This window comes from Panthera tigris, chromosome E1 (genome assembly GCF_018350195.1).
Source record: "Panthera tigris isolate Pti1 chromosome E1, P.tigris_Pti1_mat1.1, whole genome shotgun sequence".
In the NCBI taxonomy this organism is placed as follows: Eukaryota; Metazoa; Chordata; class Mammalia; order Carnivora; family Felidae; genus Panthera; species Panthera tigris.
In genome coordinates, this window is record NC_056673.1 from 43603528 (window position 1) to 43631353 (window position 27826).

Sequence of the window (27826 nt, forward strand, 5' to 3'; positions counted from 1 at the left end):
CCGGAAACCTGAGCTCTTGTCCTTAAGGTGCTTAGTATCCAGCTGGAGCAGAAGGATTCTGAGACCTTGCTCCAAGCTGTCTCCGTGTCTGTGCTTCCTGTCTGTGCCTTGCTCTGATAGTCAAGGTTATCTTAGATCTAGTGGAGCTGATTCTGCAACACCTTTGAGCAATCCTTACAGAGATAGTCAATAGACAATAAATATTTTGCTGCCCCAAATCCGTGTCCCCCTTTCCTAGTCACAGTTCTTCCAGCTCATGCAGCTTGGAAATATTGTCAGACAAAGTGCCCGGCCATCCCCTGGCCCAGGAGGGAGCACAGAACCCAAGCTCCATCGGTCAGATGCGGTCTCTCCCCGAGCAACTGCAATCTTGACTATCCTGAGGAAGAAAGAAAACAGTGGATTTACTGCAATGGTGTCACCTTGAAAAGACCATTCCTGAATTATTTAGACCCCTGGAGCTTATCTGGCTTCTGTCTTAGGCAAAATCTGGCTGTTCCCCTTTGTCTTCATTTGTGTGTGTGTGGTCACTTTCCTTTTTCTTTCCCTTCCTCAAAAAAAATACTTCCCTCAGCTCTTCGTTAATCCTAAAACCTTTTTAACAAGCTTTCCTTTTACAATGAGAAAATAGGTAAGACAGCTAACAATGATTTAAATTTATCCTTCTTTTGGGCCGCCTGGGTGGCTCAGTCAGTTAAGTATCTGACTTCAGCTCAGGTCATGATCTCATGGCTTGTGAGTTCAAGCCCCACATCGGGCTTTGTGCTGATGGCTCAGAGCCTAGAGCCTGCTTTGAATTCTGTGTTTCTGTCTGTCTCTGCCCCTTCCCTGCTCATGTTCTGTCTCTGTCTCCCTCTCTTTCTCAGAAGTAAATAAATGTTTAAAAAGTTTAAAAATAATAATAAATAAAATAAATTTAACCTTCTTTTTAAAAATGCCCAACATGGGGCTCGAACTCATGACCCTGAGATCAGAAGTCACGTGTCCTAGTGACTGAGCCAGCTTGGCATCCCTAAATTTATCCTAAAGTATAAATGACTGACATCATTTTCTAAGGGCTGGAGGGTGTTTTAGGGGGACCAGGAGGTGGATGAGGTGAGACTAGGGATAGAGCCAGAGAGGAAAGGGGTATTAGGTACCTCAAATGAGAGTGCAAAAGATAATGACCTAGTAAGGAATTGGATATAGCAGTATCTAGGATAAATAGCACTGAATAGTGGGAGGTGGGTAGTAAGGATTTGATCAAGATCAGTTCTTGTTGAACATAGCTACTGGGTGACTCAGTGTGATGGCCAATTTTATGTATCAGTTTGGCTGGGTCACAGTGCCCAGATACTTGGTCAAACATTATGCAGCATGTTTTTCCACGAGGATATTTTTAGATGAGATTTACATTTAAACCCATGGATTTTGAGTAAAGTAGATTGCTCTCCATAATGTGGGTGGGCCGCATCTAACCAGCCAAAGGCCTGAATTGACTAAAAGGCTGATCTTTTTGGAGCAACAAGAAATTTTCCAGCAGACTGCCTTTTGAATTCATCAGCAATATCACATCGTCTTGGTTCCAGCACGCTGCCTTTAGACTTGAACTGCAACTCTTTCCTGAATCTCCAGCTTGCCAGCCTCCCTTATCAAATTTTTGGACTCCCTAAGCTTCCACAACTGCATGAGCCAATAAATCTTTTTATTTTATATGGATACATATTATATATTTAATCTCAATATATATCCATTGAGTCTGTTTCTCTGGAGAACCCTGACCTGGTTACATAGACATTTTGGTTTAACAGTCGTAACAATTTAACTGGGGGAAAAATTTCTTCTGTGTTTTGAAGAATGAGGGCAATAGTAAACAACATAGAAGTGAACTGATTCAGTGTCATCTTGTTTATTTAATAAAGCAGTGCAGCTTTTTGGCACTTGCCATGTTACCCAGAATGAAACTACCTTTTGCTTGCGGAAACTCTAGGGTTAAACGAATGATGGGGGGCAAGAGAAAGGTGTTTTAGTCACTTTAAGGCGTGGGTTTCAATGATCTTGCAATAAGACTGCATGCAGGTGTTTCAGAAAACAGTGCTATGCAGTGAATTCGTCACTGCATTGTAGATGTCAGCATCCTCCAGTGGCCGTGTGTATGTGAGTGACAAGGACCTGCCCACCCCTCTTGTAGGAGATATCATTGTAAAGCAAATAAAAGCGGTCTCCAGAGGCCCTTTTATACCCTTCCCTCTGCACCCCCTCCTCTCTTTCCCAAGTTCTTCCAGCATTAGTAACCTAATATATCACTCCTCCCAGAAGTATATGCAATTTAAGAGAATATTGCTGGGAGAGCGATGCCTTCCCTAAGGAAACAAATTGCTACTGGCGAAATTTCAAAAATTGTGACAACTCTCTATATGTGGATAATAATCCTTATTCTTGCCCCTCCAATCATAACCCACAGGTCAGCCACCCATGCCCTAAGCTTAAGGGAGCCTTGCTGAATATTGCATTTTACAGCCCCATCATTGCCAGTTTTAGGAAAATGGAGTTGCCATCTGTTTGTTTTCTGTCAGAGAAACCTATTTTCCAAAATGATGGATAAGGCCAGGGGACGGAGCAAAATGAGGAAAGGATGTGGAATTTTTAAAGAAAGGAAGACTAGCTGATGCAATGCAGCATTCTAGCTGCAGTCAGATTTTTTGTTGTTGGGCTTTTTGTTTGTTTGTTTTTGCTTTCTGGGTTTTGTTTTGTTTTGTTTTTGTTTGTTTTGTTTTGTTTGTTTGTTTGTTTATGAATAGGTCTTTTCTCTTTGGAGGATCAAGGACAAATACCTATAGTCACAAAAATCAATTTGTTCTGGAAAGTCTGAGTGGGCAGGAGTGATGATAGAATCCTCCATGGAAGGGAATGAACGTTGCTATGGAAACCAGCTGATCCTTCAGTGCAAGCCCCAAAGCGCTTGCCGGGCTGCCTAACCCTGCATATTAATATTGTGGGTCTGAAGAGCTGCTTGCACCTCTTTGAAAAGAAATTATTCAGAGATTGGTCTTTTTTTTTTTTTAAGTTTTATTATTTATTTATTTATTTTTTATTTTTATTTTTTTGAGAGAGAGAGAGAGCGGGAGTGCGTGCACAAGCAGGAGAGGGGCAGAGAGAAGGAGAGACAGAATCCCAAGCAGGCTCCGCAGCATCAGTGCAGATCCCTACAGGGGGTTCGAACTCACGAACTGTGAGATCATGACCTGAGCTGAGATTAAGAGTCTGACACTTACTCGACTATGCCACCCAGGCGCCCCCAGATATTGGTCTTATGAGCTTTCATGCATTTTGAGAAAAGGGAGTCAGAGTCTGCTGGGAAGGCTGAGTTGCCCGAAATCTTAAGACACTAGAGGCCCACAAACTGCAGCTCACTGGGCTTGGCAATACTGGCTATCTGGCGGTTCTCAGGAAGGCTGTAGAGAAAAAGCGAAGGTGTGTCTTAAGGTTTTTCCTAAGGATTAATTTTCTGGAGGGCTGTTTCTAGGGCAAGGAACAGGTACAGCAGGGGTTTTCAAGAGAGGGAGAAGACATCTCTTGAGCAGAAGTGTGACCAGAATAGAGGGCTAAGGGGGCGCCTGGCTGGCTCAGTAGGTAGAGCATGTGACACTTGATCTTAGGGTCATGAGTTTGAGCCCCATGTTGGGCATAAATAAATAATAATAAAAAAAGAATAGAGGGATAAGTTTAGTGATACTTGGGGGAAGGCGGTGTGGGTATATTATGTGACATTTAGACTCTCTGAACTTAAATGTTTTCATGTGAGAATTAGATGAGATAATTATCACACAGTACCTGACACATTTGGTACCAGATCCAGCAATTACACAGCAGATAACTAACCACCACTACCAAGAATACTATACTACTGGTAACGCTGTTAACTAATCTTAAAGTCTAACTTAGAGAAGGAAAGCTATCTCCAAATAAAATGTTTCTCAGGGTGAAATGATCTTTGTTTCTCCCAGGAGTACTCTGTACTTTCCATGCTGTACAAATAACCTTCTACTGACATGTGATCTTTTCTATTAACAAAAAGCCCCCGGGGCGCCTGGGTGGCTCAGTCGGTTGAGCTTGAGCTGCCGACTTCGGCTCAGGTCCCGATCTCACAGTTCATGGGTTTGAGCCCCACATCAGGCTCTGGGCCCACCGCTCAGAGCCTGAAGCCTGCTTTGGATTCTGTGCCTCCCTCTCTCTCTGCCCCTCCCCCACTTGCGCTCTGTCTCTCTCTCTTTCTCTTTCTCTCAAAAATAAATAAACATTAAAAGAAATTAAAAAATAAAAACCAATCAGTCAACATCACTTACAGTAGCAATTTATTTATTGGATCACCACAATTGAGCTGGATGAACCTCCCCTGAACAGTTACCATGATCTCAATTAAACCTTCTTCCTAATTGTCAGTTTTATATTTAAAAAAAAGAAAAAAGTGGAGTTTTGCCCTCTGAAATTAGTATTTTCTCTAGATCACTTAAAATCACAACCTTGTCTCCTGAATACACTTACTAGCAAATTAGAGCTGTTTTCTTCTAGCCCCTCTCCCACACATTCCCCATGCATATCATAATAAAAAATATATGAAACATATATGTGTGTATAAAAAACACATATAAAAAGATAAAACATAAATATGTGCGTATGTATATAAAACATGTCTCTGTGTTAATGTGTGAATCTATATATGGTTGTAATCCTTTAATAATTGAGTGCCATGTGGGCAGGGACTCTGTTTTATTCACAGGCATAATGCAGATCTTGGGAAAATAATGCATATTCTCAGGTCAGTAGGGGTGGAGGGATAAAGTCTCATTATTATCAGCTCCAACATTCCTTCTGTAGGTATAAACAATGGTAGATAAAAAGCTTTTTGCTATTTCATCCTTTTTTCACGTTATGAGGAATCCATTTAAGCAACCTTATAGTTTCTGGCAAAACAGTTTTGCATCTTTGACTTGAAAGTCAGCAGAAAGACATGAATAGATGTAGTAGATGAAATACAAATACTAGTAAACATTTGGGAAAAAACAAGTAATCGAAGAAATAAAAATGAAACCAACATGAGATCCTTTTTTTGGTGGTTATCAAATCAGCAAACAAAACACATTAAAAAGAGCTTACCAGATGATGAAGTAAGCACTGTTTTCACTTGGTTGATGGGAATGTTCGTTTGTACAGTCTACTCAGAATACAATTTGGCTGTGTAATTGTTATCGAGACTTAAACAACTTCATGTTTTGACCCAGCAATTCCACTTTTGGACTTCTTTCCTGAAAAAAATAGCAAGGAATGCTGGGGGGGAAAAGTTCACTGCAACATTATTCACATAGAAAAACTTAAACGCAATCTAAATGTTGAACTCCTTGAAAATGATTAAATAAATCAGGGTATATTTGTATGATGGAATATCACACAGCTATCAGAAATGTTAAAATATTGGGGCGCCTGGGTGACTCAGTGGGTTGAGCATCCGACTTCAGCTCAGGTCATGATCTCATGGTTCATGAGTTCAAGACCCAAATCAGGCTCTGTGCTGACAGCTCAGAGCCTGGAGCCTGCTTTAGATTCTGTGTCTCCCTCTCTCTGCCTCTCCCCTGTTCACATTCTATCTTTCTCTCTCTCAAAAATGAATAACATTAAAAAAAATTTTAAGAAATGTTACAATGTTAAGTAATGTGGAAAATGCTCAGATTAAAATGCTAACTGGGAAAAAACCCAAGTTTTATGTATTGCTAATCTGAACTATGTAAAAATTGCAGAGAAGAATGTCTGGAAAGAAGTAATTGAAAATATATCAGTGATTGCCTCTAAGTGATAGAATGATGGGTAATTTTTTTCTTTTCTCTTCCCCTTCCTCCTTTTCCTCCTCTCTGGTGAGGAATGCCATTTCTCATGTATTTTTAAAAGCAACTTTGTGTAAGTTTTTTATAGTCAGAAAAAAATTTTAAGGAGTCATGTAGAAAAACCTCCTATATGTTTACTTTCATATGTACAATCACTGTGACCGGGACAGAAAGTATTTCATTAAAAAGATTAAGACCTAAGCTTTCATCTGTGGTCGGCTACTTAATTTTCCTCTTTGTAAAATGGAAATGATAGTTTCTAATTCACGAGGCGTTATGGTCATGCAGGTAAAGCCCTTGACTTTCATGGCACATGGTATGTGTTCAGCAGGTGTTCATTTTCGATTATTTTTTGTTAGGTATCATCTACAGCAGTTGGTTACCTTTTTAGCTAACCAAGTTGGCATTGAGAGGGACTGAGTTATTATTGAGTGGAAGTGAAGTGAAGACTGTGGTACTGTGACATCTGAACTCTGCAGGTGGCTAGTATTTTGCCCAACTGTTGAAAATCTGTTTAGAGGCAGGGCTGCAGTCTAGCTTCAGACTGAGTAGGAAACTTTCCTTAAGCCTAAATTCGGTGTCAGCGTCTGGGTATTTCCTACACAGGACACCGCCCCAAACTAGTTTCTACTTTTAGCTCAACCACGGTAAATTTCCTTAAATATCCTTATGAACTTGGCCCCGCCCACATGCCCCCACCCGGTTGGTTCCAATGCTCCCGGGGTTAGTTCAATCCCAAGGATTTTTCCGAGTTGATTGGCGCAGCAAATCGGAAATCCTTTTACTTTTCTGATTGGTCGCGCGCGGCACTGGGGCGGGGCATGTGGGAGTGTCTTGCCTGGAAGCCGGGAGCTGTCATTGGAAGATAAACCCGGCATTTCCAGAGCTTCGTGCCGTCGCCTAGGTCGCGAGGGGCGGGCCTCCTCCCGCCCAGGCTCTTATTATCCTTTGCATTGGCCAGACATGTCGTCACTCACAGAACTTCGAGCTCATTGGTACGAAAGCTCCAAGAGGCGATGGATGATTGGTTGGCTGCCGTTCCCGCCCCCGCGCCGGTCGCCATTTTGCAGAGGGGAGCCGAAATCCGAAAGGCAGTGGTGTGGGTAACGGTGCCCTGTGCGGCGGCAGGTAAGTGCGGCTGGGTAGAAGGGGCGGCAGCATTCAAGGCCAGGCTGGATTTCCGCACCGTCAGCGGCCAGGAAACCAGAGAACAGCGGTTGGCCTGCGGAAAGTGGTCGGGCTCCCTGTCCCTTTTCCACCTTCTGTAGGGCCAGCGCTGCGGGTACCCGGGGGAAGCTTGGCGCGTCCACCGTGACCCTCCGCTCTCCCGAGGGCAGGCAGGTTGAGAGGGAGCGGCCTGGCGGACGGGCAGAAAAGGCATTCTGGGTTCTTCCCGGGGACCCGGAGCCCGTGCCTGCCCGCCGCGCACGCCCATTTGCTCCCCTCCCCCGCCCCCTTCTCGTTCGCGCCCAGAGGGTCTCGCCGCTGTTCCTCCTTGATGGATAGTTGGTGCTTGTGGCAGGGAAGGGTGAACGTGCTAAAGAGGCGCCGGGATCGGGGATAGTTTTCCCCAGAGGGTTTCCAGAAACGCAGCGGGATTTGGGAGCCTCTGGCAGATGAGGAGGAAGAAGAGGGAAAGAGAAGCAGGAGGGAAAACCTAGGTGGTGTACTGTGTGTGGTTGGGAGGGGGAACGGAGCACGAGTATTTGGCTCAAAGGACGTGTAAGTGGGAAGTACCTCCCCACTCCACTCCCAGCACGTTCCTTACAGTTTTTCTCATCTATGCGGTTTGCGTTTTTTTCGGAAACAAAGACAAGGCGTCTCTAGTTTTGTCGCCCAACAAGATTTTGACTGCTGCAATGCCCTGGACGTTTGTATACTTTACATACAAACCATCTGTGAATGATAAAAGCATTCATCATTCTTTGGTTGTAGCAGTTCATCTTTACTTCATTTATGTACGGGATAAATGCTTCTTTTCTCTGATGGCGGAACAGAATGGTATATGCTTGGACATCATACGTGTTAGGCTACTGTGGGAAACCGTTGAATTTCATTCGTGAGGCCTCTGGAATTTGGTGACCTCCCCTCTGAGGTCACTAGGGTCCAGATGAATGAGATTGGCAGTCCTTACTGCATTTTCTCTCTGCTCTGCCAGGGAGTAAAGTTTTTCTTTGTTTAGCAGTTTAACTGGAAAATCATAGTCTTTATAACAAGGATTTTGGGGGGGGGGTGGGAGAATCTTTGTAGACTTTGAGGAGCTTGGTTCGAGATTCAGACACAGTACTATTTTAAGTCTTTAGAATGTCAAGCTTACACTTCATAGGCTGATGTGTTAAAAGACTGTAAATTCCTGCAAAGCTAGTCTGTCTTTACCCTTGCCTTTCTTTATAGAATCTATCATGCACTCTCCTAAAAAATAAAATAGTGAACATGTATGCTGTTAGATATCAATAATAGTGATTACCTTTTGGGAGGTGAAGATTGGGGAACAAGGAGCTCTGGGTCGCTGGTAATCATCTTTTTATGATTGGTTCCTGACATTTCATTGAACTGTATGGTTATCGTGTGTGTTTTTATCTGTGTGTAAATTATATTTCAACAAAAAGTAAAAAAAATTGGTTGAGAGGCAGGTGATGTCAACACTGGATGCTATGGGATCTCCTCAACTCTTTGCCCAGTTTCTCTATTAGCAGTGCGGTGGCTCAATGCCCTATTTCCTCCCCTCTGAAAATTTTGTAGGTTCTTTTCTGGATATTGATACTGATTGCTAGCCAAAGGCAACTACTAAATTTCTAAGAGATACTGATACTTAACCTGCCTTAAGGACTTTGCTTCACATCCAGTAAAATACACTGGTTCTGGGGCGCCTGGGTGGTTCAGTCGGTGAAGCGTCCGACTTCCGCTCAGGTCAGGATCTCGCGGTCTGTGAGTTCAAGCCCCGCCTCAGGCTCTGTGCTGAGAGTTCAGAGCCTGGAGCCTGCTTCGGATTCTGTGTCTCCCCCTCTCTCTGCCCCTCCTCTGCTCATGCTCTGTCTCTCTCTGTCTCAAAAATAAATAAAAACATTAAAAAAAATACACTGGTTCTGTCCTTCATTAGTTCTCATTTCAAGAGAGTGTAGATGTATATGTTGTGGCATGGCTTCCATACTTAGGGTGACCAAAGCCTGCTGCCGTAGTGGTATCATTGACTGTGTTTCCATTATCCCATTGGGTGCTGCAAGGAAAAAAGAGAATTTTGTGGCAAGACATCAAAAAGCTTAGTTGAATTTCCCTTTTTTTTTTTTTTAACGTTTATTTATTTTTGAGACAGAGAGAGACAGAGCATGAACGGGGGAGGGGCAGAGAGAGAGGGAGACACAGAACCGGAAGCAGGCTCCAGGCTCTGAGCCATCAGCCCGGAGCCGGATGCGGGGCTCCAACTCACGGACCGTGAGATCGTGACCTGAGCTGAAGTCGGACGCTTAACCGACTGAGCCACCCAGGCGCCCCTCCTTTTGAAAATTAGATACACTACTCTCTCTTTATTGGCCAAATTATACTTAAAATTGTTTAAATTTTACTAGGAGCCACTTCTGACAGAGACTTGTATTTTATGTATGGCGTTTCCATATTTCTGCAAAGAACAGTTACTTAATTTGCCTTTCTTTTCAGGTAACAGAATTCAGTCACAATGGGGAACGTTTTTGAAAAACTGTTTAAAAGTCTATTTGGGAAAAAAGAGATGCGGATTCTTATGGTGGGTTTGGATGCGGCTGGAAAAACCACCATCTTGTATAAATTGAAACTGGGAGAGATTGTGACTACCATCCCCACAATAGGTATGTTCAGGACCAGTGACAAGACCAATTTACAACTTAGTATGTTATACTTTCGCATGCTTTTTTGTTATTGGATACTTTTTTTTTTTAAGTTTATTCCTTTTGAGAGAAAGTGTGAATGGGGGAGGGGCAGAGAGAGCGGGACAGAGAGAATCCTAAGCAGGCTCCATACTCTCAGTACAGAGCCTGATGTGGGGCTTGAACCCACGAACTGTGAGATCATGACCTGAGCTGAAGTCAGATGCTTAACCGACTGAACCACCCAGGCATCCCTATTACTAAATACTTTTTTTGAAAATTTTGTCTGCCCCAAGAGCATAAACTTTTTGAGGCCAAAATTAGGTGGTATAGAATTTCTTAGTTGTTCCCTGGCATCTCTAGGACATTGCTAGGTTTACAGGGCATTCAAATGAACACATTTCGGTTTAAGCACACTTAACCCTATCTGCTTGGCAAAAAAAGGAAAAAGATAATGATTAAAACAGGGAGGGCAGGGGCACCTGGCTGGCTTGGTTGGTAGAGCTTGGGACTCTTGATCTTGGGTATTGTGAGTTTGAGCCTCATGTTGGATGTGGAGATCACATGAAGATAAAATCTTAACGTTTATTTATTTATTTAAAAAAAATTTTTTTAACGTTTATTTTTGAGAGACAGAGCACGAACAGGGAAAGGGGCAGAGAGAGAGAGAGACAGACAGACACACAGAATCTGAAGCAGGCTCCAGGCTCCAACCTGTCGGCACAGAGCAGGATGCGGGGCTTGAACTCATGAACTGTGAGATCATTACCTGAGCCGAAGTTGGATACTTAACCTACTGAGCCAACCAGGTGCCCCTATGTTGATTTATTTTTGAAGGAGAGAGAGACAGCGTGAACAGGGGAAGGGCAGAGAAAGAGGGAGACACAGATTCCATAGCAGGCTCCTTGGGACTCTTGATCTTGGGTGTTGGGAGTTTGACCCTCATGTCCCATGTGGAGATCACTTAAAGATAAAATCTTAAAACAAACAAACAAACAAACCGGGAGGGCAGGTATGTCCTCTCTTCCACTCAGTGTGTGTCCCAGCCTCAGCCTGAGATGGGAGCTGGCAATTACTGTTGCCTCTTCAGTCAGACTTCCTTCCAGCTGGCCTTTCTAAGGGGAAGCATGTCCGCAGGAAGTATGCTTCTAGGTTTAAAGATGCAGTGTGATTTTCTTCACTCTGGCTCAAACTAGTTGCTTGAGTTGGTGTCCAGCTGAAGAATCTGATTTATTCCAATGCTGGAGGACGACTTGGCAGTGTAGTTATCCCTGCACCCCGGCACTGTGTTTTGTGGGCCATTTAGGGATTTTGCAAAGGTAGGTTTGACAGGACTTGATCTCTGCCTTATGAACTGCCTCTAGATCCAAACTCCCACGTAAGAATAGGCTCCCCAGGATGATGTGTGAAGTCAGTAGCATTCTGAATGTTGGATTAGTCACAGGAACCAAAGGATCGACTTCCAACTTGGGCAATGGTTTCAGAGATTGCAACATTTGGAGAAGGAGGAAACCAGATGGACAAAACGTTCATACCCACAATTTTAAAAAAATGTCATCAGTCCCAAATGAAAATAGCAGAATTGTGTGGTTTTCTCCAATTATAAAAATAATTCATGCTTCCATGATATCAGACCTACAGCAAAACATAAACAAGTGTTAAAAACACTGTACCATGAAGATTTTGGTGAAGGGGCATCTGGGTGGCTCAGTCGTCGATTAAGTGTCCGATTCTTGATTTTGGCTCAGGTCATGATCTCGTGGTTTGTGAGGGTTCTTGAGATCGAGCCCCGTGTTGGGCTCTGTCTGCACTGACTGCATGAAGCGTGCTTGAGATTCTTTCTCTCCCTCTCTCTCTGCCCCTTCCTTGTTCTCTCTCTGTCTCAAAATAAATAAACCTAAAACAAAAAAAAAGATTTTGGTAAATATTTTTGTAAAATCATATGTGTGCTGTTTTCCACCTTACTCTGCATTAGACAGTATATTTGGATCTCTCTTGTTATTTCCTCCCTGTGGAATGCTTTCCCGCTTTCTTCCTTAGCCTCCTCCCCCTTTATGTAGCTAATGCCAGCTCATTCTTTTGGTCTTAGTTTACACATTATTTCTCAGGGACACCTCTCCTGATACCCTGGACTGGTTTTCCCCTGGTAAAAGTTTCCATAGTAACTTGAACTTCTTAGTAACTCTCAACACATTTGTCATTGCTTGCTCACTTGTCTTCCTTCCAACAGTGTGTGTGTGTGAGATAAGGGCAGGAACCATGTCTGTCTTTTTCACCACTGTTCCCAAGCCCCTGGCAAAATGCCTGGCACATAGTCGTCCAGTAACTATTTTTAAGTTTACTTATTTTTGAGATAATTTTTAAAGTTTATTTTACATATTTTGAGAGAGAACACACAGAAGGGGCAGAGAGAGAGGGAGAGGGAATCCCAAGCAGGCTCCATGCTATTAGCACAAAGCCAGATGCTGGCTCGATTTCATGACCTGAGCGGAAATCAAGAGCCTGACACTTAACTGGCTGAGCCACACACACACCCCATAAATATATATATATATATTTTTTAAGTTTATTTATTTATTTTGAGAGAAAAAGAGAGAGAGAGAGAGCACATGCATGCGCACACATGAGCCAGCCGGGGGGCAGGGAGGGTCAGAGAGATTGAATCCCAGCCAGGCTCCGCGTTGAGAGTGCAGCGTGGGGCTCGAACTCAGGAACCATGAAATCGTGGCCTGAGCCAAAAATCAGGTCAAGAGTGGGGCACTTATCTGACTGAGCCACTCAGGCACCCCTGTCCAGTAAATGTTTGGTGAATGAATTGGATACCAACCTTGTGGTAGATCATTAAACTAATGGCCCCCAATGCATCATTCCTCTCCACGCCCATATGCAGTTCCCTTCTACTGTGATGCTCAGCTTGGCCACAGGCTTGCTTTGGCTTAGGGAGCATCAACAAATGTAATTCAAGCAAAGATGAAGTTAGTGCTTTTGCCCTGGGGCTGGCACCTTTGGAACACTGCCACCTTCAGAAGAGGAAGCCCAATGTTCCTTGAGAATGAAAAGACTACCTGGAGAGAGAGAAGCCTGGCCCAGCCCCCAGGGGATTCCTTGGCTGAATGTACTACAGGGGGAAACCCAGGCAACCCACAGAATTTGGTGGTGGTGTTGGAATCATTATTCTAAGTCACTAAGTTTGGGGGCTTACCTAACGACTGATACAGATGAACATCGCATTTTAATAACTGGATAGTATTCCATTGTAGCTATATTTTAATGAATTTCCACTGATGGTTCTTTGTAAGTGATGCTGAAGTAAGTATCTTTAACATTTTTGCAAAGTTTTCTCCTTGCAGTAATTTCTGGAGGAGGGATTGCTATGCTAAAACCAATGTACATTTAGGGGGGGCTGGCTGGCTCAGTCAGTGGAGCATGTGACTCTTGATCTTGGAGTTGTGAGTTTGAGCCCCGCATTGGGCGTAGTTTACTTAAAAACAACGTACATTTAATATGGGTACACACTCACCAAAAAGGTTGTGTCAGCAGCTACTAAAAAGTGTTAATTTCTCCAGGGAATTTGCCGATCTGATAGAGAAAAAACACTGATTTTTATTGGGATTTCTTCTATTGTAAGTGAATATATTCAAACATCAGTGGGTCTTTTGTATTTGCTCTTCTGTGACTTGATTTTAATATGGTTCTAGGGTTTTTTCTTTTTGTTGGCATGTTTATATGTCTCTTAACGATTTGAAGAAGGACATTATGGGTCAGGAACAAGTCTTGTCCCATGCTGGTTTTCCAGTTGATGGTCTTTCAACCTCTTTTTTTCTGTGTTTTGCCATACAGAATTTTAGGTAGCCAAATTTACCAATTTTTTTCTTTTTTTAGGTTTGGTATCATTTTTAGAAAGGTCTTCCTCACTCTGGGGTCATAAAAGTATTCACCAATATTTTCTACTGCTAATAATAATGTGTTATTATTTTTTTTGCATTATTTTTATTTCATTTTTAAAAACATTGAAATATTTACTTGAAGTTTATTTTTCTGTTACAAGTAAGTTAGGGATTTAGTTATATTTATTTTTATTTTTATTTTGTTTTTTTTAATTATTTATTTTTGAGAGAGAGGGAGAGAGACAGAGTGTGAGCTGGGGAAGGGGCAGAGAGAGGGAGACACAGACTCTGAAGCAGGCTGCAGGCCCTGAGCTGTCAGCAGAGCCCGAAGCGAGGCTCGAACTCACAAGCTGAGAGGTCATGACCTGAGCCGAAGTTGGCCGCTTAACCAACTGAGCCACCCAGGTGCCCCTAGTTATATTTTTCAAATGAGAAGGCCAGTGCTGTCCAGTAGAACATTCTGCAGTGATGGAAGTGTTCTGTGACCACTGTCCAGGTTGATAGCCGTAGCCGCAAGTGGCTCTTGAGCGCTTGAAATGTGGCTAGTGCGATTGAGGAGCCCACGTTTTTAATTTCAATTAAATCCAGACAGTCACATGTGTATAGGACACGTGCAGGGATAGACAGCTCTCCACCATTTATTGGCTAGTGTTTCCACACTGATTTTAAATGCCTTCTTTGTCATATATTAAGTTTTCATGGGTGTGTGTGTCCTTCTGGACAACCCCCTGTTGTCGTCATTTGAACTTCATTATTTCAAGTATTATTAAGGTTTGATAATATCTTTAAAAATTTGTTTTGTTTATTTATTTTGAGACACACACACACACACACACACACACACACACACAGTGTGAGCGGGGGCGGGGTAGAGACAGGGGGGTGGAGAGAGAGACAGAGACAGAGAATGAGAATCCCAAGCAGGCTCCGCACCATTAGCACAGAGCCTCATGCGGGGCTCAGACTCACGAAACCATGAGATCATGACTTGAGCCAGAGCCGAGAGTCAGACATTTAACTGACTGAGCCATTTGGGCACCCCTAATATCTTAAAAGTAATTTGTTACCTGTTTTCAGAGAGTTCTTGGTTATGCTTACTTATTTTTCCAGATTACATTTAAGATTGTTTTGCTAAGTTTCCTATCCCACTTCCTTTCCCTCTTTGCTTTAGAATGGCATTGAAATTATGCATTTATTTAGCAAGAATTGAGATTTCTGCAATGTAGTGAGAGCCCCTCGCGAAAACCAGGCTTGACTCAAAGTGAGATTTGGAAAGTGAGCAGTCCCAGGTTGTGGTAGGCCTCAACAGTCATGTTTGAGATTTGGGTGTGGGAAGCCAAAGAGATTACTTTTCCCCCCTTATTTTAAATATTTCAATCAAGCATGAATGTGTAGGGAAGTGATAATGACCACATGTGTTTTGAGAGTTTTGATTAGAAAATGGTAGTGGACAGAGAGGAAGAGTGGCTGCTGCTAGGTTAGTTAGGTTGCTTCAATAATTGAGGCAAGAAATGACAGTTTCATGGGTTAGGGTGACTATTAGATATTTAGGAGGTTGGACAGATAAGATTTGATAATGAGAATTCTTTTTTATTAAAAATTTTTACTTATTTTTGACAATGAGAGAGGGACAGAGTGTGAGTGGGGGATGGGCAGAGAGAGCGAGGGAGAGAGACACAGAATCCAAAGCAGGCTCCAGGCTCTGAGCTGTCAGCACAGAGCCCGACCCGGGGCTCAAACTCGTGAACCGTGAGATCATGACCTGAGCCGAAGTCGGACACTTAACCGACTGAGCCACTCAGGTGCCCCCATAATGAGAATTTTAGGGGTGAGAGAGTTGAAAGTGTCATTGATGCCTTCCAGATTTCCAGCTTGTGGGATGAAGGGGTGCAGGGGTAGCTAGGAGAGGAGCAGGTTAGAGGGGTGGGGATCTTAAGTTCAGTTTTGACGTACTGCCTTACCGGAGCCTTTGAGACATTTAACCAAAGATGTTGGATAGAAGGTTGGATTATGGACCTGAAGCTCAAGAGATCTGGGTTCAGATCATGTAAATTTGAGTCATTAGCACAAAAATGGTGATACAGCCCCAGGAGGGAAGGAGATTACCTCTGGGGATGTGGAAAGAAGAGAATGGATGGGGCAGTACAGAGTCCTAGAAGTCCATCATCTAAGGATCAATTAAATGTGGTTGAGCTCACTAAGTAGACCAAGAAGGTTCAGCCATAGAATTAGAAGGAGAATGGGAAACCAGGGAAGAGTTTCAAGGAGGGAGTGAGCAGTAGTGTCAGATGTGAAGTCAAATTACCTAAGAACCAAAGAGCATCTGTTGGATTTATTGACATGCCGGTCACTACTTGCCTCGGCAACGCCAGGTCTGTAACATGGTGGGGCAGGACCAAGGTTTTCTAGGGTACAAGGTGACACAGTAGGTGCAGTGAATGTAACTATTCTCGGAGAAGTTTGGCTTTAACAGGGAAAATAGAGGGTGGTAGCAGTTCAAGATGTGGAGTCAAGGAAGGGCTTTTTTTGAAAGATGTAAAGATTTAAGCGTGCTAAGAAGAACAGGGTGGGGATTTCAGAGGGGTGGGGGGGGAGAGCAGCCCAAGGTCTGGCGGTATGAGTGGTTAGAACTGACATTGGATAGTGGCCCTCTTCTGTTGTTCCAAGGAGGGAAGCAAAGGGTGGGGAAAGGTGTAGGTAGGTTTCTACACTGTTTGGTGGGAGGTGAAAGTCGTCCCATTAGTGGCTTCTGTTTGCTCTGAAGTGCACTGTAAGATCTGCTGAGAGAAAAGAAGAGGATGTGTGAGGTTTGAGTCTGGAGAGAGTAGAGAAGGTGATGAGTGAAAGAGCGAGCTAACATACTCGGTTTTGTAAGCCATAGATCTTTTCTTCTTTTTTAAGTAAGCTCTAGGCTCAGAGTAGGGCTTGAACACACTATCCTGAGATCAAGTGTTGCATGCTCTATCGACTGAGCCAGCCCAGCGCCCCCTGTAAGCTATAGATCTTTGACTAGCAAGTTGCTTTGTAAATTAAAAGTACTGTCCAAATGTTAGCTGAAATTCATTGGAATCGTTCAGCCAACAGAAGTCTTCATTAACAATTTTCTCCGTCTTCCCAATTTAGGTTTCAATGTGGAAACGGTAGAATATAAAAATATCAGCTTCACAGTCTGGGATGTTGGTGGCCAGGACAAAATCAGACCTTTGTGGCGACATTATTTCCAGAACACCCAAGGTAAAGGTTATCCAGTCTGTGGCCTTGGAACCATTTGTATTAAATGCGTCTAAAGTTGGATGCTCGTGGCAAAACCTTGTGCTCTGCTCTGTTTGGACTGTCAGTCGTTCCTTCTCTTCCAGTGACCCACTTACACTTCCTGGGGAGGTTTCTTTTCGGAAAATGGTCCCTGCCTTTCTAAAAAAGGTGCTTGGGCATTAATGCCCTACCTAGAAAACGTCTCTTAATCCAGATTCGTTAAAAAAGGGCTATCCTGATGAATTTTGTCTTTTGGTTCATTGAGAATTGTATGTATGTTAGATGAAGTACCGGTATTTGAAGAATTTGGATTCAGTAAGCTCTTTTAAACCTGTTGAGAATATCTAAGAATCATGCCTCTGGAGAGAAAGAAATGAACAGGCGTGGCTGGAACCCCAGATGCCAGCGTCTTGTGTGGCCACAGTCCCTCCCTGTTGCCCTGCTATTCTAGAGGTGTAGGAATCGACATGCATATCCCAGATCCTTGCCTTGTTTCCTTATCACTGGTTTCTTAGAAGTTGGGGTTCTAATGGGTCCACACCCATCATCAATCTCTTTGAGGTTTTTTCCATGGATTTTGTGTTGGATAAATGCTACCTTCTAGAATGTTGCCTGTCAAGATATCCATAAACTGTTCACATAGCTGTTTACACCCTGATTCTCATGTAGAATCATAATCAGATGGCATCTTCACGCTCGCTTTAGAACTTATTTGGAGTCTTAATTTTGCAGATTCTACTACTGGTGGTGTTTTCATTGCATGCGGCTCATAATAAAGGCCTGTATTTGTCGGTCTTGTCACACCCAGTGCCCAAGCCTGCTGGCCCTTTATGTTTTAGATCATTGTTGTAGCACTTCACTTCATTTGCAGCTATTTTCTCAGCCTTTAAAGTAAATTGTATATTTTTTTTCTTAAAATGCTGTGTGTGCGTGTAAACATATATGTGTGTATGTATACACACACACACACACACACACACACACTTGTTGTTGTTGTTAGTGGAAACTTCAAAAGATATAAGGGGGAGAGGATGCAGAATGAACTCCCCTTGTACCCATTGCCCAGCTTCAACAGTTTATTAGCATTTTGCAGAGTATGTTCTAGCAAAGCCCAGACGTGATACCTTTTGCTCATGTATCCTTCAGTTTTCATTTCAAACCGATAAAGCCTTTTTTTCTGAACATAATCTCCATGCCATTATCACACCCCCAAAATTAGTATTAATTCTTTAATGACAAGTACCCAGCCCGTATTCAAGTTTCTCCAGGTGGGTCAGATATGTCCTTTCTGTGTTTGATTTGTTTGCATTGGGAACCAAAGTTCACACATTGCATTTCATGGTTACGTCCCTTTAGTCTCTTACTCAAAAACAGATCTTCTCCCCACCTCTTTTTTTCCTGCGTCATTTTTTGTTAGATGTTTATCCTGCATTTTGGATTTGGCTGATTATTGTAGTGTTACTTAATTTGTCTATGGATATCTTGTGAAATGGTAGTTTGTTCTAGAGGTGTGGTTACATTCTGGTTCATATTGGCGGCAAGAATACTTCAGAAGTGGTGCTAAGTACTTCCTGTTGTATCACATCTTAACACAGGCCTGGTTGTCCCACTTCTAGTGATGCTAAATGGATTCAGATGGTTTCAGCATACTTCTCCCAAAATAAAGTTGCCTTTCACTGAGTGATTCTAGCATTCGTGGAAGACTGCTAGATCTGTTATTAGAGTTACAGAATGGTGATTTTTCTAGATCGTGTCATTTCAGTTGTATTTGTTAGCTGAAATCCTTCTAAACAGAGAACTCCCATCAAATATTTGGTTTCTCTGAAATATAGTTTATATAAGAAAGGCAGAAAAAGTGCTTAATTCTTTACCTTTATTGATCTTCAGAGAACGGACTTGATAACCTAGCAACTTGCATGATGACTGTTAGATTTTTATATCTCTGTTTCAATCCGCTGCAGACAGTATACCTTCTGATACTCAAGAGTGTTCGTTTATCTTGGGTTGGTACTTGCCATAATGGCCAGACGGATGCAATTCCTCATTAGTCAATAAATCTAGAAAGCGTGGGTCTGAACCACGGCTCTGCTATGAAACCTTGGGAGGGTTAAGTAATCTTTTCTCAGTTTCCTTATCTATAAAACGGAGGTACCACCTCCTGTGTTGGATCATTTGGCTTGAATGAGATTGATTTTGTAAAATGCTTTGTTCGGTGGTTAGATGGTAGTAGGCTAGGAGCCTGTATTAGTCTGGCTTCTCCAGAGGAAACAGAACCAATAGGATGGATGGAAATATATATACATCTATATATCTATATATCTATATATCTATAAATATATATATATATATCTCAGATTTATTATAAGGAACTGGCTCACGTGGTTACAAAGGCTGAGCAGTCCCAGGATTTGCATTTGGCAAGCAGGAGAACCAGGGTGGCTGATGCTGGAAGTTCCGGTCCAGAGCCAGAAGTCCTGGAGGCCAGTTCCAGGATGGCCAGGCAGGGACTTCTCTCATTCTTTTCTTTTCTTCAGGCCTTCGGTGGACTGGAGAGGCCCACTCCCGCTGGGAAAGGCAGTCTGCTGTACTCAGTCTGCTGATTCAAATGTCATTAACCTCATCCAGAAACCCCTCCCAGACACACCCAGAGAAACGTTTGACCACATGTCTGGGCACCCCGTTGGCCAATCAAGTTGACATGTAAATTACCCCATCACAGAGCCCAAATTGTGAGAGGTTTTACTTCCTCATTCTCTGGCAGGATTCCTTTTGCCTGCCTGATTCAGTGCTGTCACCTTCAGTCACCGAGTTGAAGTGCCTTTTTGTTTTCAATCTTCTATTCTTAACAAGTCCAGTTTAATTGAACTCCAGCGACTGTTGCTTTGATGGCAGGCACCTGGCTGTGTTCTAGGACCTTGCGGTGCGTAATTTAGACTGCTCATGAGATTAGCGAATGGGGAGTGTTTGAAGAATGGATTTGCTGTCTGTGGTGGGTCCAGGCATCTCAGTTCTGAGTGGCCTTGGATGCTGCCTCTTTTTCTTCTGCCAGCTTCTCAAAGGTCAGGCTGTCTTTTATTATTTAAATTTTCTTCATCAGTCTGTTGAGTATGACAGACTAAATGATAGCTTTTAGCTCTCCATTAAGACATTTGACTGTCTTCACTAGGCTTCCCTTGTATAGATTGGAATTTGAATAGTTTATGTGATTTCTTAGTTGATTATATTACATAGAGTGCATAAAATGGTCCATTAGTTCTCACGTGGACAGATTTTTCTTTTTTTTTTTAAGGTTTTTCTCCTTGATTGTAGGTGTAGTAATTTTAATTTGTTGAATGGCCATACATTTATACGGTTCAAATTTCCAAAAGAAATAAAAGTGTATAATGAAATGCCACTGTCTCCTTCCTGTCTCCTAACCACCCAGTTCTCCCTCCGTAGACCCGCACTTCTGTTTTTTTGCACATCTGTCCGAAGATATTTTCTGCATGTCAGCTCAGAGCCCAATGCCGAGCTCGAACTCACTCATGGACCGTGAGATCATGACCTGAGCCAAAGTCGGATGCTTAACCCACCTAACCACCCAGGTGCCCCAGCCTCCTGGCCTTTTAAAACAAATTGTAGTGTACCATTCATGTGTAAAATGATCTTTTCTAGGTTCTCCCCGTCCAAAAGTAGAGTCAGTCTGATGCTAGATTCTTTTGTTTCTCAGATCAGGATTTATGTGAAAGCAGTATAAAGTGGGCCCTGATATTTATAAACCTTTGTTTCTATCAGGAATGGCGAAGGGATTCTACATCTGCTCCCACCCTGTCAGTTCTGCTTTGGAGACTAAGGATCTCCTCGAATTTCTGGATAACCTTGTTTGCTTAGTTATGATCAGAGACCTGGTTATACTATTGGTAGAATATTGCATCTTCGGGAGAAGTTTTGGATGTTCTGCATTGTTTTAATCTGATGTGATATAACAGACGGGACTTTGGCTCGGGTGCAGCACCCGAGCACCCCGAAGCCGTGGGAGCTCCTGTCTGAGGAGTGGGCCACCCCAGAGCAGCTGGCCAGGCAGCTGTCGGGTGGGCCTGGGAAGCAGGAGGAAAGGGGCAGAGGGCCAGCGCCGGTTCTCCCTCCTGACATCGCTGTGAAATCCGTGTTGGAGGCAGCCAAGAAGTCATCCTCTCACGCTACACTTCTGCTACCGGGAAGGTCCCTTTGGCAGTGTCCCCATAAGCTGTGGCTGAAGCGGGGCACAAATCTCCCCAGCGACAGGGAGGCCTCCCGAGGCAGCCCGTTGCGTCTTCAGTTTTGTTGACTCTTTGTTGATGTCCTGTAGTTTGTACCCACTGATCTTCGGGGTACTTATAGAGCTATATGAAACCAGTTGAACCTCTCTTTATGGCATGAACTCTTAGATATTTGAAGACAGCTGTCAGTCCCCCAGTGAGTCTTTTCTCGAGATAAAATATCCCCGGTTATGTCAGTTCTTTTTCGTCTGACATCGTCTCTAGTTCCTCTGCCGTCCTAGTCTTTCTTTGAATCCTTCCAGTGCGCCTGCGTTGTAGAGCGTGGGGTCCTGCAGCGACCATGTAATCTTCACAGGATGTTCTGACTGACACACGATAGAGAAGGCTTTTTATCGCCGAGACCCCAGAAACTGAGCTGCCGACACTGCTCTCGATACAGCCTGAGAGCATATTAGTTCTGGCAGCCGCTTCACGTTTTTGTCGCACGGAGGGCTTATTGTCAGCTAGCCACCAAGTTCTTACTATCATTATGTACTTCACTATACACGGACGGCTGCGAAGACGGTCTTCCCCGTTCTCTATTTGGGCGTGAGTAGGATTTCCCAGGGAATCATCTTGGCCCAGTGCTTCCTCCAGCCAACGTAGCAGCAACCAGGTCTGTGCAGGTTTCTACCACCTTTGCTTCCACACAGTGTGGTGGTATCTTTCTTCGACCTGTCTCTTGCTTCCTGGGGATCCCTGATGCTCTCTCTAGTGTGGGATCCTGCAAAGATTTCCCGACACCAGCTACCTGGAGTTGGGCCATACTTCACAGGTCAGAGGCACAAGACTCCCTCACTGCAGACACCAGCCGTAAATGGGGTCCCCAGACCACCCTCACTTCTCATTGGCTGGCTGCAAATTCAGCAGTTCCCACGACCCCCTCAGGTTCGGTAATTCATCAGAATGACTCACAGGACTCAGGAAAGCGAGATACTTAGAATTACAGTTTTGTTATAGCACAGGGATACAAATGAACCAGCCAAAGGGAGAGAAACATAGGGCGAGGTCTGGGAGTTACCAGACACAAAGCTTCCATGGTCCTTTGCACACGGAGAAAACACTGCATTACCTCTGGCACGCTGATGTGTGCCAGATGTGTAACATCATTTGAGCCTTGCCAACCTGGGATGCTTCTCTGAACTTTGATGTCCTTTGTTTTTATTGGGACTTCATTATGTAGGCATGATGTAGAAGCAAGGTAATAAAGCATGAACCTTAACCTTTTCTCTCTATATTCTTGTTTTTGTTAATCTGGTGAAGGCCTGTGATGCTTCTGAAAAGGTAGGTGGGTTGAGTGTGTAGCAGCCTTCCTGACTCTGGAGATTAGATGTCCTTCCTTATGGATTGCTTTCGGTGAAACCATACACATAAGTAGGGAGAAGCTGTAAGGACGTATAAACCGTTCCCCTTTCCAGGTTCAGATTACCAACATGTTTGTGATTTCTTTCCAGGTCTGATTTTCGTGGTTGACAGTAATGACAGAGAGCGGGTCAATGAGGCCCGAGAAGAACTAACCAGAATGTTGGCAGAAGATGAGCTCAGAGATGCAGTTTTATTGGTGTTTGTAAATAAACAGGTATGTTGTTGGCTTTCTGAATACCGGGACTGAAATTTCTGCCAGATGTTCACTTAAAAATATGGATACTTAAATTAGATATCTGCCTTCCTCTCTCTCTAGTCTCTACTGTAACCTTCCCACCTTATCCCCCACCTCTCTCTCTCTTTTTTTTTTAAAGTAAGCTCTAGGCCCAACACGGGGCTTGAACTCACAACCCCGAGACAGCCAGGCGCCACCTATGCACCTCCTTTTTAGCTTATGTCTTCTATTCATTCATGCAACAAATATTAATTGAGCATCTACTAAGATCCAGGCATTGTTTTAGGTATTGGTGTTGTAGCAGTGAGCAGCAAGACTGACAAAAATCCCTGTGTTCATGGAGTTTGCATTCTAGCGCAAGCAGAGTCAGTCGGTAAATAATATGTAATGTGTCTGCTGGAAGTATGGAGGATAGATGTGGGGAAGGGCCAGGATTCCTCCATCATACGATGACATTTGAGAAGAAGACCTGAAGGCCAGCAGGAAGGGAGCCATGTGGGGCCAAAAATAGCAAGGCAGCCAATACAGCTGGAACAGAGCGGGCGGGGGCGGTGAGGGAGGAGATGGTTGCATCATAGGGGGCCTATCTTCCAGGAGGAGAAGGGTCTTCTACATAAATGTAATGGAAAGCAGTAAAGGAAGAGTGGGAGGAGGGCCAAGTGTAGAGCCGTCCCACCTCGGGACTCAAAGCTGAACTAAGCTTGGAAAAGAAGGTAGAGTTGTGGAACATACCAGCCCGAGATAACCTCAGTCAATTGTGGTGTGTTTCCATCCACTTTCTCCTCCATGAACACATTCGTTATGTGACTGAGCTCTCGCTCTTCTGACTGGGTTGCATCCTGTGTGTCACTTTTTCTCTTGTCATCCAGCTCTTTGTAATCATGATTTTAAATGGTGGCTGGGTCATCACTCAGTGATTACCCTACTGCTGGGTTCGATGTCACTAATGAGCACAATGGACTTTCAAAAAGAAAATGACACTTGTTCTTTTTAATTATAAAAACAGAACATGCCCGTGGTATAAACATGCCAGCAGTTCAGAATACCAAGTGAAATGTTCTAGCCTCACTCTTCAGGGTAAAACATTGTTGAATTTCTTCTTTTCCCAGAGTTACAACGTTCTATGCCTGTGTAAACAGTTATGTGATTGTATTCATATTTACATTCTGGAGATCAGCTTTTTTCCTTAGCCTATCTTTGATGTCATTCCATATCACTATATCTAGATCCATATCAATATATCCAGATCCATATCAATATGTCTAGATCTACATTATGTGGCAGGCATGGTTGTAGGAACTTGAAATATATCAGAAAACAAGCTTGTAAACAAGCTTGGGTTCTAGTTAGAGGAGACAGATGATAAGTAATTCACGTACCAAATAAGTTTTATAATGTAGCAACATATGGTGACTGCGGCACTTGAAAAGATTAAGCAGGACAATTAGGGAGGGGTCCCGGGGGCTCAGGTCACGAAGGCCTTGCAGACCATCACAAGGACGCTGGCTCTCCCCCTGAGAGAGACGGAGCTGTTGTCGGGTTTTGAAAGAATGGTTCGCTCTTCCCCTGACCACTGGGTTGAGAGCAGACTTGAGGGGAACAAGTGCAGAAGCAAGGGGACCAATTAGGAAAGTTCTTTCAGTGCTCCAGGGTAGAGGTCATGGTGCTGGCATCGGGAGGGTATCTGCGGAGGTGCTGAGGAGGGGTCAGATTCTGCATCTGTTTTGATGGTACAACCAGTGGTGGTACCCAGTGTGGAGTTGAGAGGTCAGAGAGAGAGAGAGATTAAGGATCAGCTGAGCTCAGACTGTGGGGTGGGGTAGGTTTGGGGAGAAGAACGTAGTATTTTGTTATATGAATGCATCGTTAAAAACTGACTTTCGGGTTTTCTTTTTCAAGGATCTTCCGAATGCTATGAACGCAGCAGAGATAACAGACAAGCTCGGCTTACATTCCCTCCGCCAGAGAAACTGGTACATTCAGGCCACTTGTGCCACCAGTGGAGATGGGCTTTACGAAGGCCTGGACTGGCTCTCCAACCAGCTCAAAAACCAGAAGTGATCGGAAGCGATCCCTTCCCCGTGCGTTGTGGCAAAGTCAGCTGGCCTCTTCTGTGTGCGTGCGTGCGTGCGAGGAGCTGAGTGTGGGTGTGTGGCTGGGAGCGGGAGCAGCTTTCTCACACTGTGCCTTATACATGCTGTAAGAAAACCAGTCTTACGTTTGAAGAAAAACCAGTGTTACATGTGAAATGCTACCTTCCACTTCGATAGCTCCGGCGCTCAGCCTGGCCGCGGGTGGAGGGCCCCCGGGGGCTTCCTGGTGCACGCTCGCCAGAGCCGTCTCCACAGCGGGCAGGAGGCGGGGAGCTGGCTGGGGGCTGAGTGGAGCTGGCAGAGCCGGGGCTGGCGTCTCCGCACAGCTCGAGTCCCCTTGGACGCTGGTGTCCTTTTGTAAGCAGGAAGGTCCCGTCCTTTTTGCCCATCACTGCCAGAGCTAGCAACTCACTTGTCAGTGCTTTAAAGCAAAAGATCCTCAAGAGGAAAAAGGCACTTGCTTCCTGCGGGTTTGAAGTTCAGATCTGAACTTTTCCCTTAAGTTATTTTCTTCCTGGTGGAATGTGCTTCATTTAAAGGAACTCGAGGTCTTTTTCATTAGAGTGTCAAGTCTCCATAACACTAGAAAATTGTCCAGTCCTTCCCTTATGCTAGTTCCTTCCCGTTTGCCTCTTATTTGCCCGATGGAGACCATGTGGGGTAAGTAACCCAGCGGGAGGCCGAGGTTCTTGGCCACAGGGTCCTGCGGAGGGGCAGGCGTGTGTCCCTGCGTCTGTCTCCCCTTCTCAGGTTTCAGGCTCCCGAGGCTGCTGCTCCCACTTCTCTGTCCCGTGCTGAATGTTCTGTGCTCAAAGCGGGAGGTTCACTCCTGCGATGGAATCGTCGCCAAGTTCATGATCTCCCTTCAACTTTCGGTTTTGGTCTGTTTCTGTTCCCAGAACCACACACCTGTGAGTTCTGCGAGTGAGAGAGGGTTGAGAGCTTCCTTTGGGGTCGAGATGAAATTCCCGGCCACCCCTGTGACTGCCCCTGAGTCGGTGCTCACTTTTGGTATGAAAATGTCTCCTCCGGACCGCTCTCTGCGGCGCCCGCTCCCCCTCCCGGATGGCAGTAATGTCCTATGTGGAAACGTGCTTTATGCGGTCCTCAGAATGTTCATGAAAATGGCCTGGAGGTGAGCTTGGTTTCACATGGTAGTCTAGAGCTCGTTTGGCCAGACAGCTGTTGACCGGATGTGTACCTGAGCACTTCCACTACGTGACCCTTGAGAAGTCCTTTTTCAAAAAAACTTCTTATTCAAATTACAGAGGAGGGGAATGTAAGGTGAACTTGAACTAAAGTAACCCTTGTTTATTGATAATAATGAAGTCGATACTACCAGGAAGAGATTTCCTGCCACGATCAACGTGGGGTGTGATGTTTTTCTGTAAGATGTTGACCCTAAAGACTGTTCATTGCAATACTGGCATCCAAGTCCCGATTTGGTTTTTAACCCTGGAACAGTTCCTGAGAGATTTAAGTTGTGCGCCTCAAATGGGCAGGGACTGTGTCCTATACTTTTGTATTTGTGCTTGGTACGGTGTACCTAGTACAGTGCTAGGCCTCGTTTAACAATTGTCGGTCGGTTGGACAATAAAGAACTTGCTCTGGAAGGAGGAGAGGACAGCCACGTGCTTCTGTATGTGTCGTCGAACTACTTTAAGATCCCTTTTCCCTCCGTCTTAGCAGACTTCCTATTGAACATTCCCAGGGTACTTGTGCAAAAGACGACCCCGGAGGTGCTGTCCTGGGCCTTTGTGCCTCTAGCGGTATCCTCACTGATGGCATCCGTGACACTTTCAAACTATGGGCTTTCCCTGTGGTCTGGAGCTGGTGAGTGGGGGTGAGCGGGGCCACTTCAGTGTAGTCACTTTGAACAAAGACTTGGGTCCCTGAAAGCCATGTTGATATCCCAGTTATGTCCCTTCCTGGCTGCTGGCCTCTGGCCATTTACTCTTAGCTTCTGTATCTCTTGAGCCTCCATTTGCTTACCTGTTTTCCTTTCTCTTTCTTTCTTTTCTTTCTGTCTTTCTTTCTTTCTTTCTATGCTTATTTATTTTTGAGAGAGAGAGAGAGGCAGAGTACAAGTGGGGTAGGGGCAGAGAGAGAGGGAGACACAGAATCGGAGCTGTCAGCACAGAGTCTGACGCCAAACTTGAACCCACGAACCGTGAGATCATGACCTGAGTCGAAGTCGGACGCTTAACCGACTGAGCCACCCAGGGGCCCCTTTTTTCCTTAACTGTTAAATGGGAGTGATGATACTTACCCAGTAAGGTTGTGCGGATTCAGTGTCTCAGACCTTTGTATACCTTGCTCTGGTGTTTCCCGGGGAGTATCTTCCTGTCTTAAGTGTGAACAACAGTGCTGGTGGCCACAAACCGATGAGCGTTATTTGTAGGAGAAGGGAAGTGGGATCGTGTGTGGGGGCTGTATAAATCTCTCTCTTGCTCTCTTTACCTTCTATTCTGCTGGATGCTTGGTCCTTTTCTAACCATGGAGAATGTTCACGAGGCCAGCTGGGGTCCTTGATTACCAAGCATGTTGCTGTGTCCTATCCTCACCTGTTTCTCTTCCTTTTTTTGGTTCATTCTGTGGTTTTTAGTGTACGCAACCACAACGACTGATTTTAGACAACCCCCCCCCCAAAGAAACTCTGGATCCAGTAGCATCCACTCCCCATTCCTCCCTTCCCCCAGGCCTGTGGCGACCACTAATCTATTTTCTGTTTCTTTGGATTTGCCTGTTCCGGGCAGGTGAGGGGCCTGGGGCTGGTGGGTGCTTTAGGAAGTGCTGAGGTGCTGTTGGCCTGACCACAGCATCCGTCCAGAGACATAGATCTGAGGCACAGATGAGGCAGAACCCCAGGGGAAGGACTGCCCTATAGGAACCATGGAATGTATTATCTTGAGAGGGAATGGAATGCTAACAATAATTATGCGGGACACAGGGCAAAAAATGGGTTGTGTGGTCACCCTATGGAATGGTAAGGGCTCTGAACCTTGAATCCAAGTCTGAGG

General features: G+C 44.4%; 1 protein-coding gene across 3 annotated transcripts; it reads left to right on the forward strand.

Moving 5' to 3' along the window:
* Positions 1-6901: 6901 nt before the first annotated feature.
* Positions 6902-26423, forward strand: ARL17A (ADP ribosylation factor like GTPase 17A). 3 transcript variants are annotated; one of them, XM_042966739.1, is made up of 6 exons: positions 6902-6986; positions 9513-9679; positions 16708-16818; positions 22568-22692; positions 24613-24794; positions 25706-26423. In XM_042966739.1, exons 2-5 carry the CDS (start codon positions 9532-9534, stop codon positions 24772-24774), a joined length of 546 nt encoding a protein of 181 aa, XP_042822673.1. In that variant the 5' UTR covers positions 6902-6986; positions 9513-9531; the 3' UTR covers positions 24775-24794; positions 25706-26423. The 3 variants fall into 3 exon arrangements, with proteins under 3 accessions (XP_042822673.1, XP_042822670.1, XP_007088286.1); XM_042966736.1 differs by having other exon boundaries at positions 6902-6990; positions 9511-9679; positions 24613-26423; XM_007088224.2 differs by having other exon boundaries at positions 24613-26423.
* The last annotated feature ends 1403 nt before the right edge of the window (positions 26424-27826 follow it).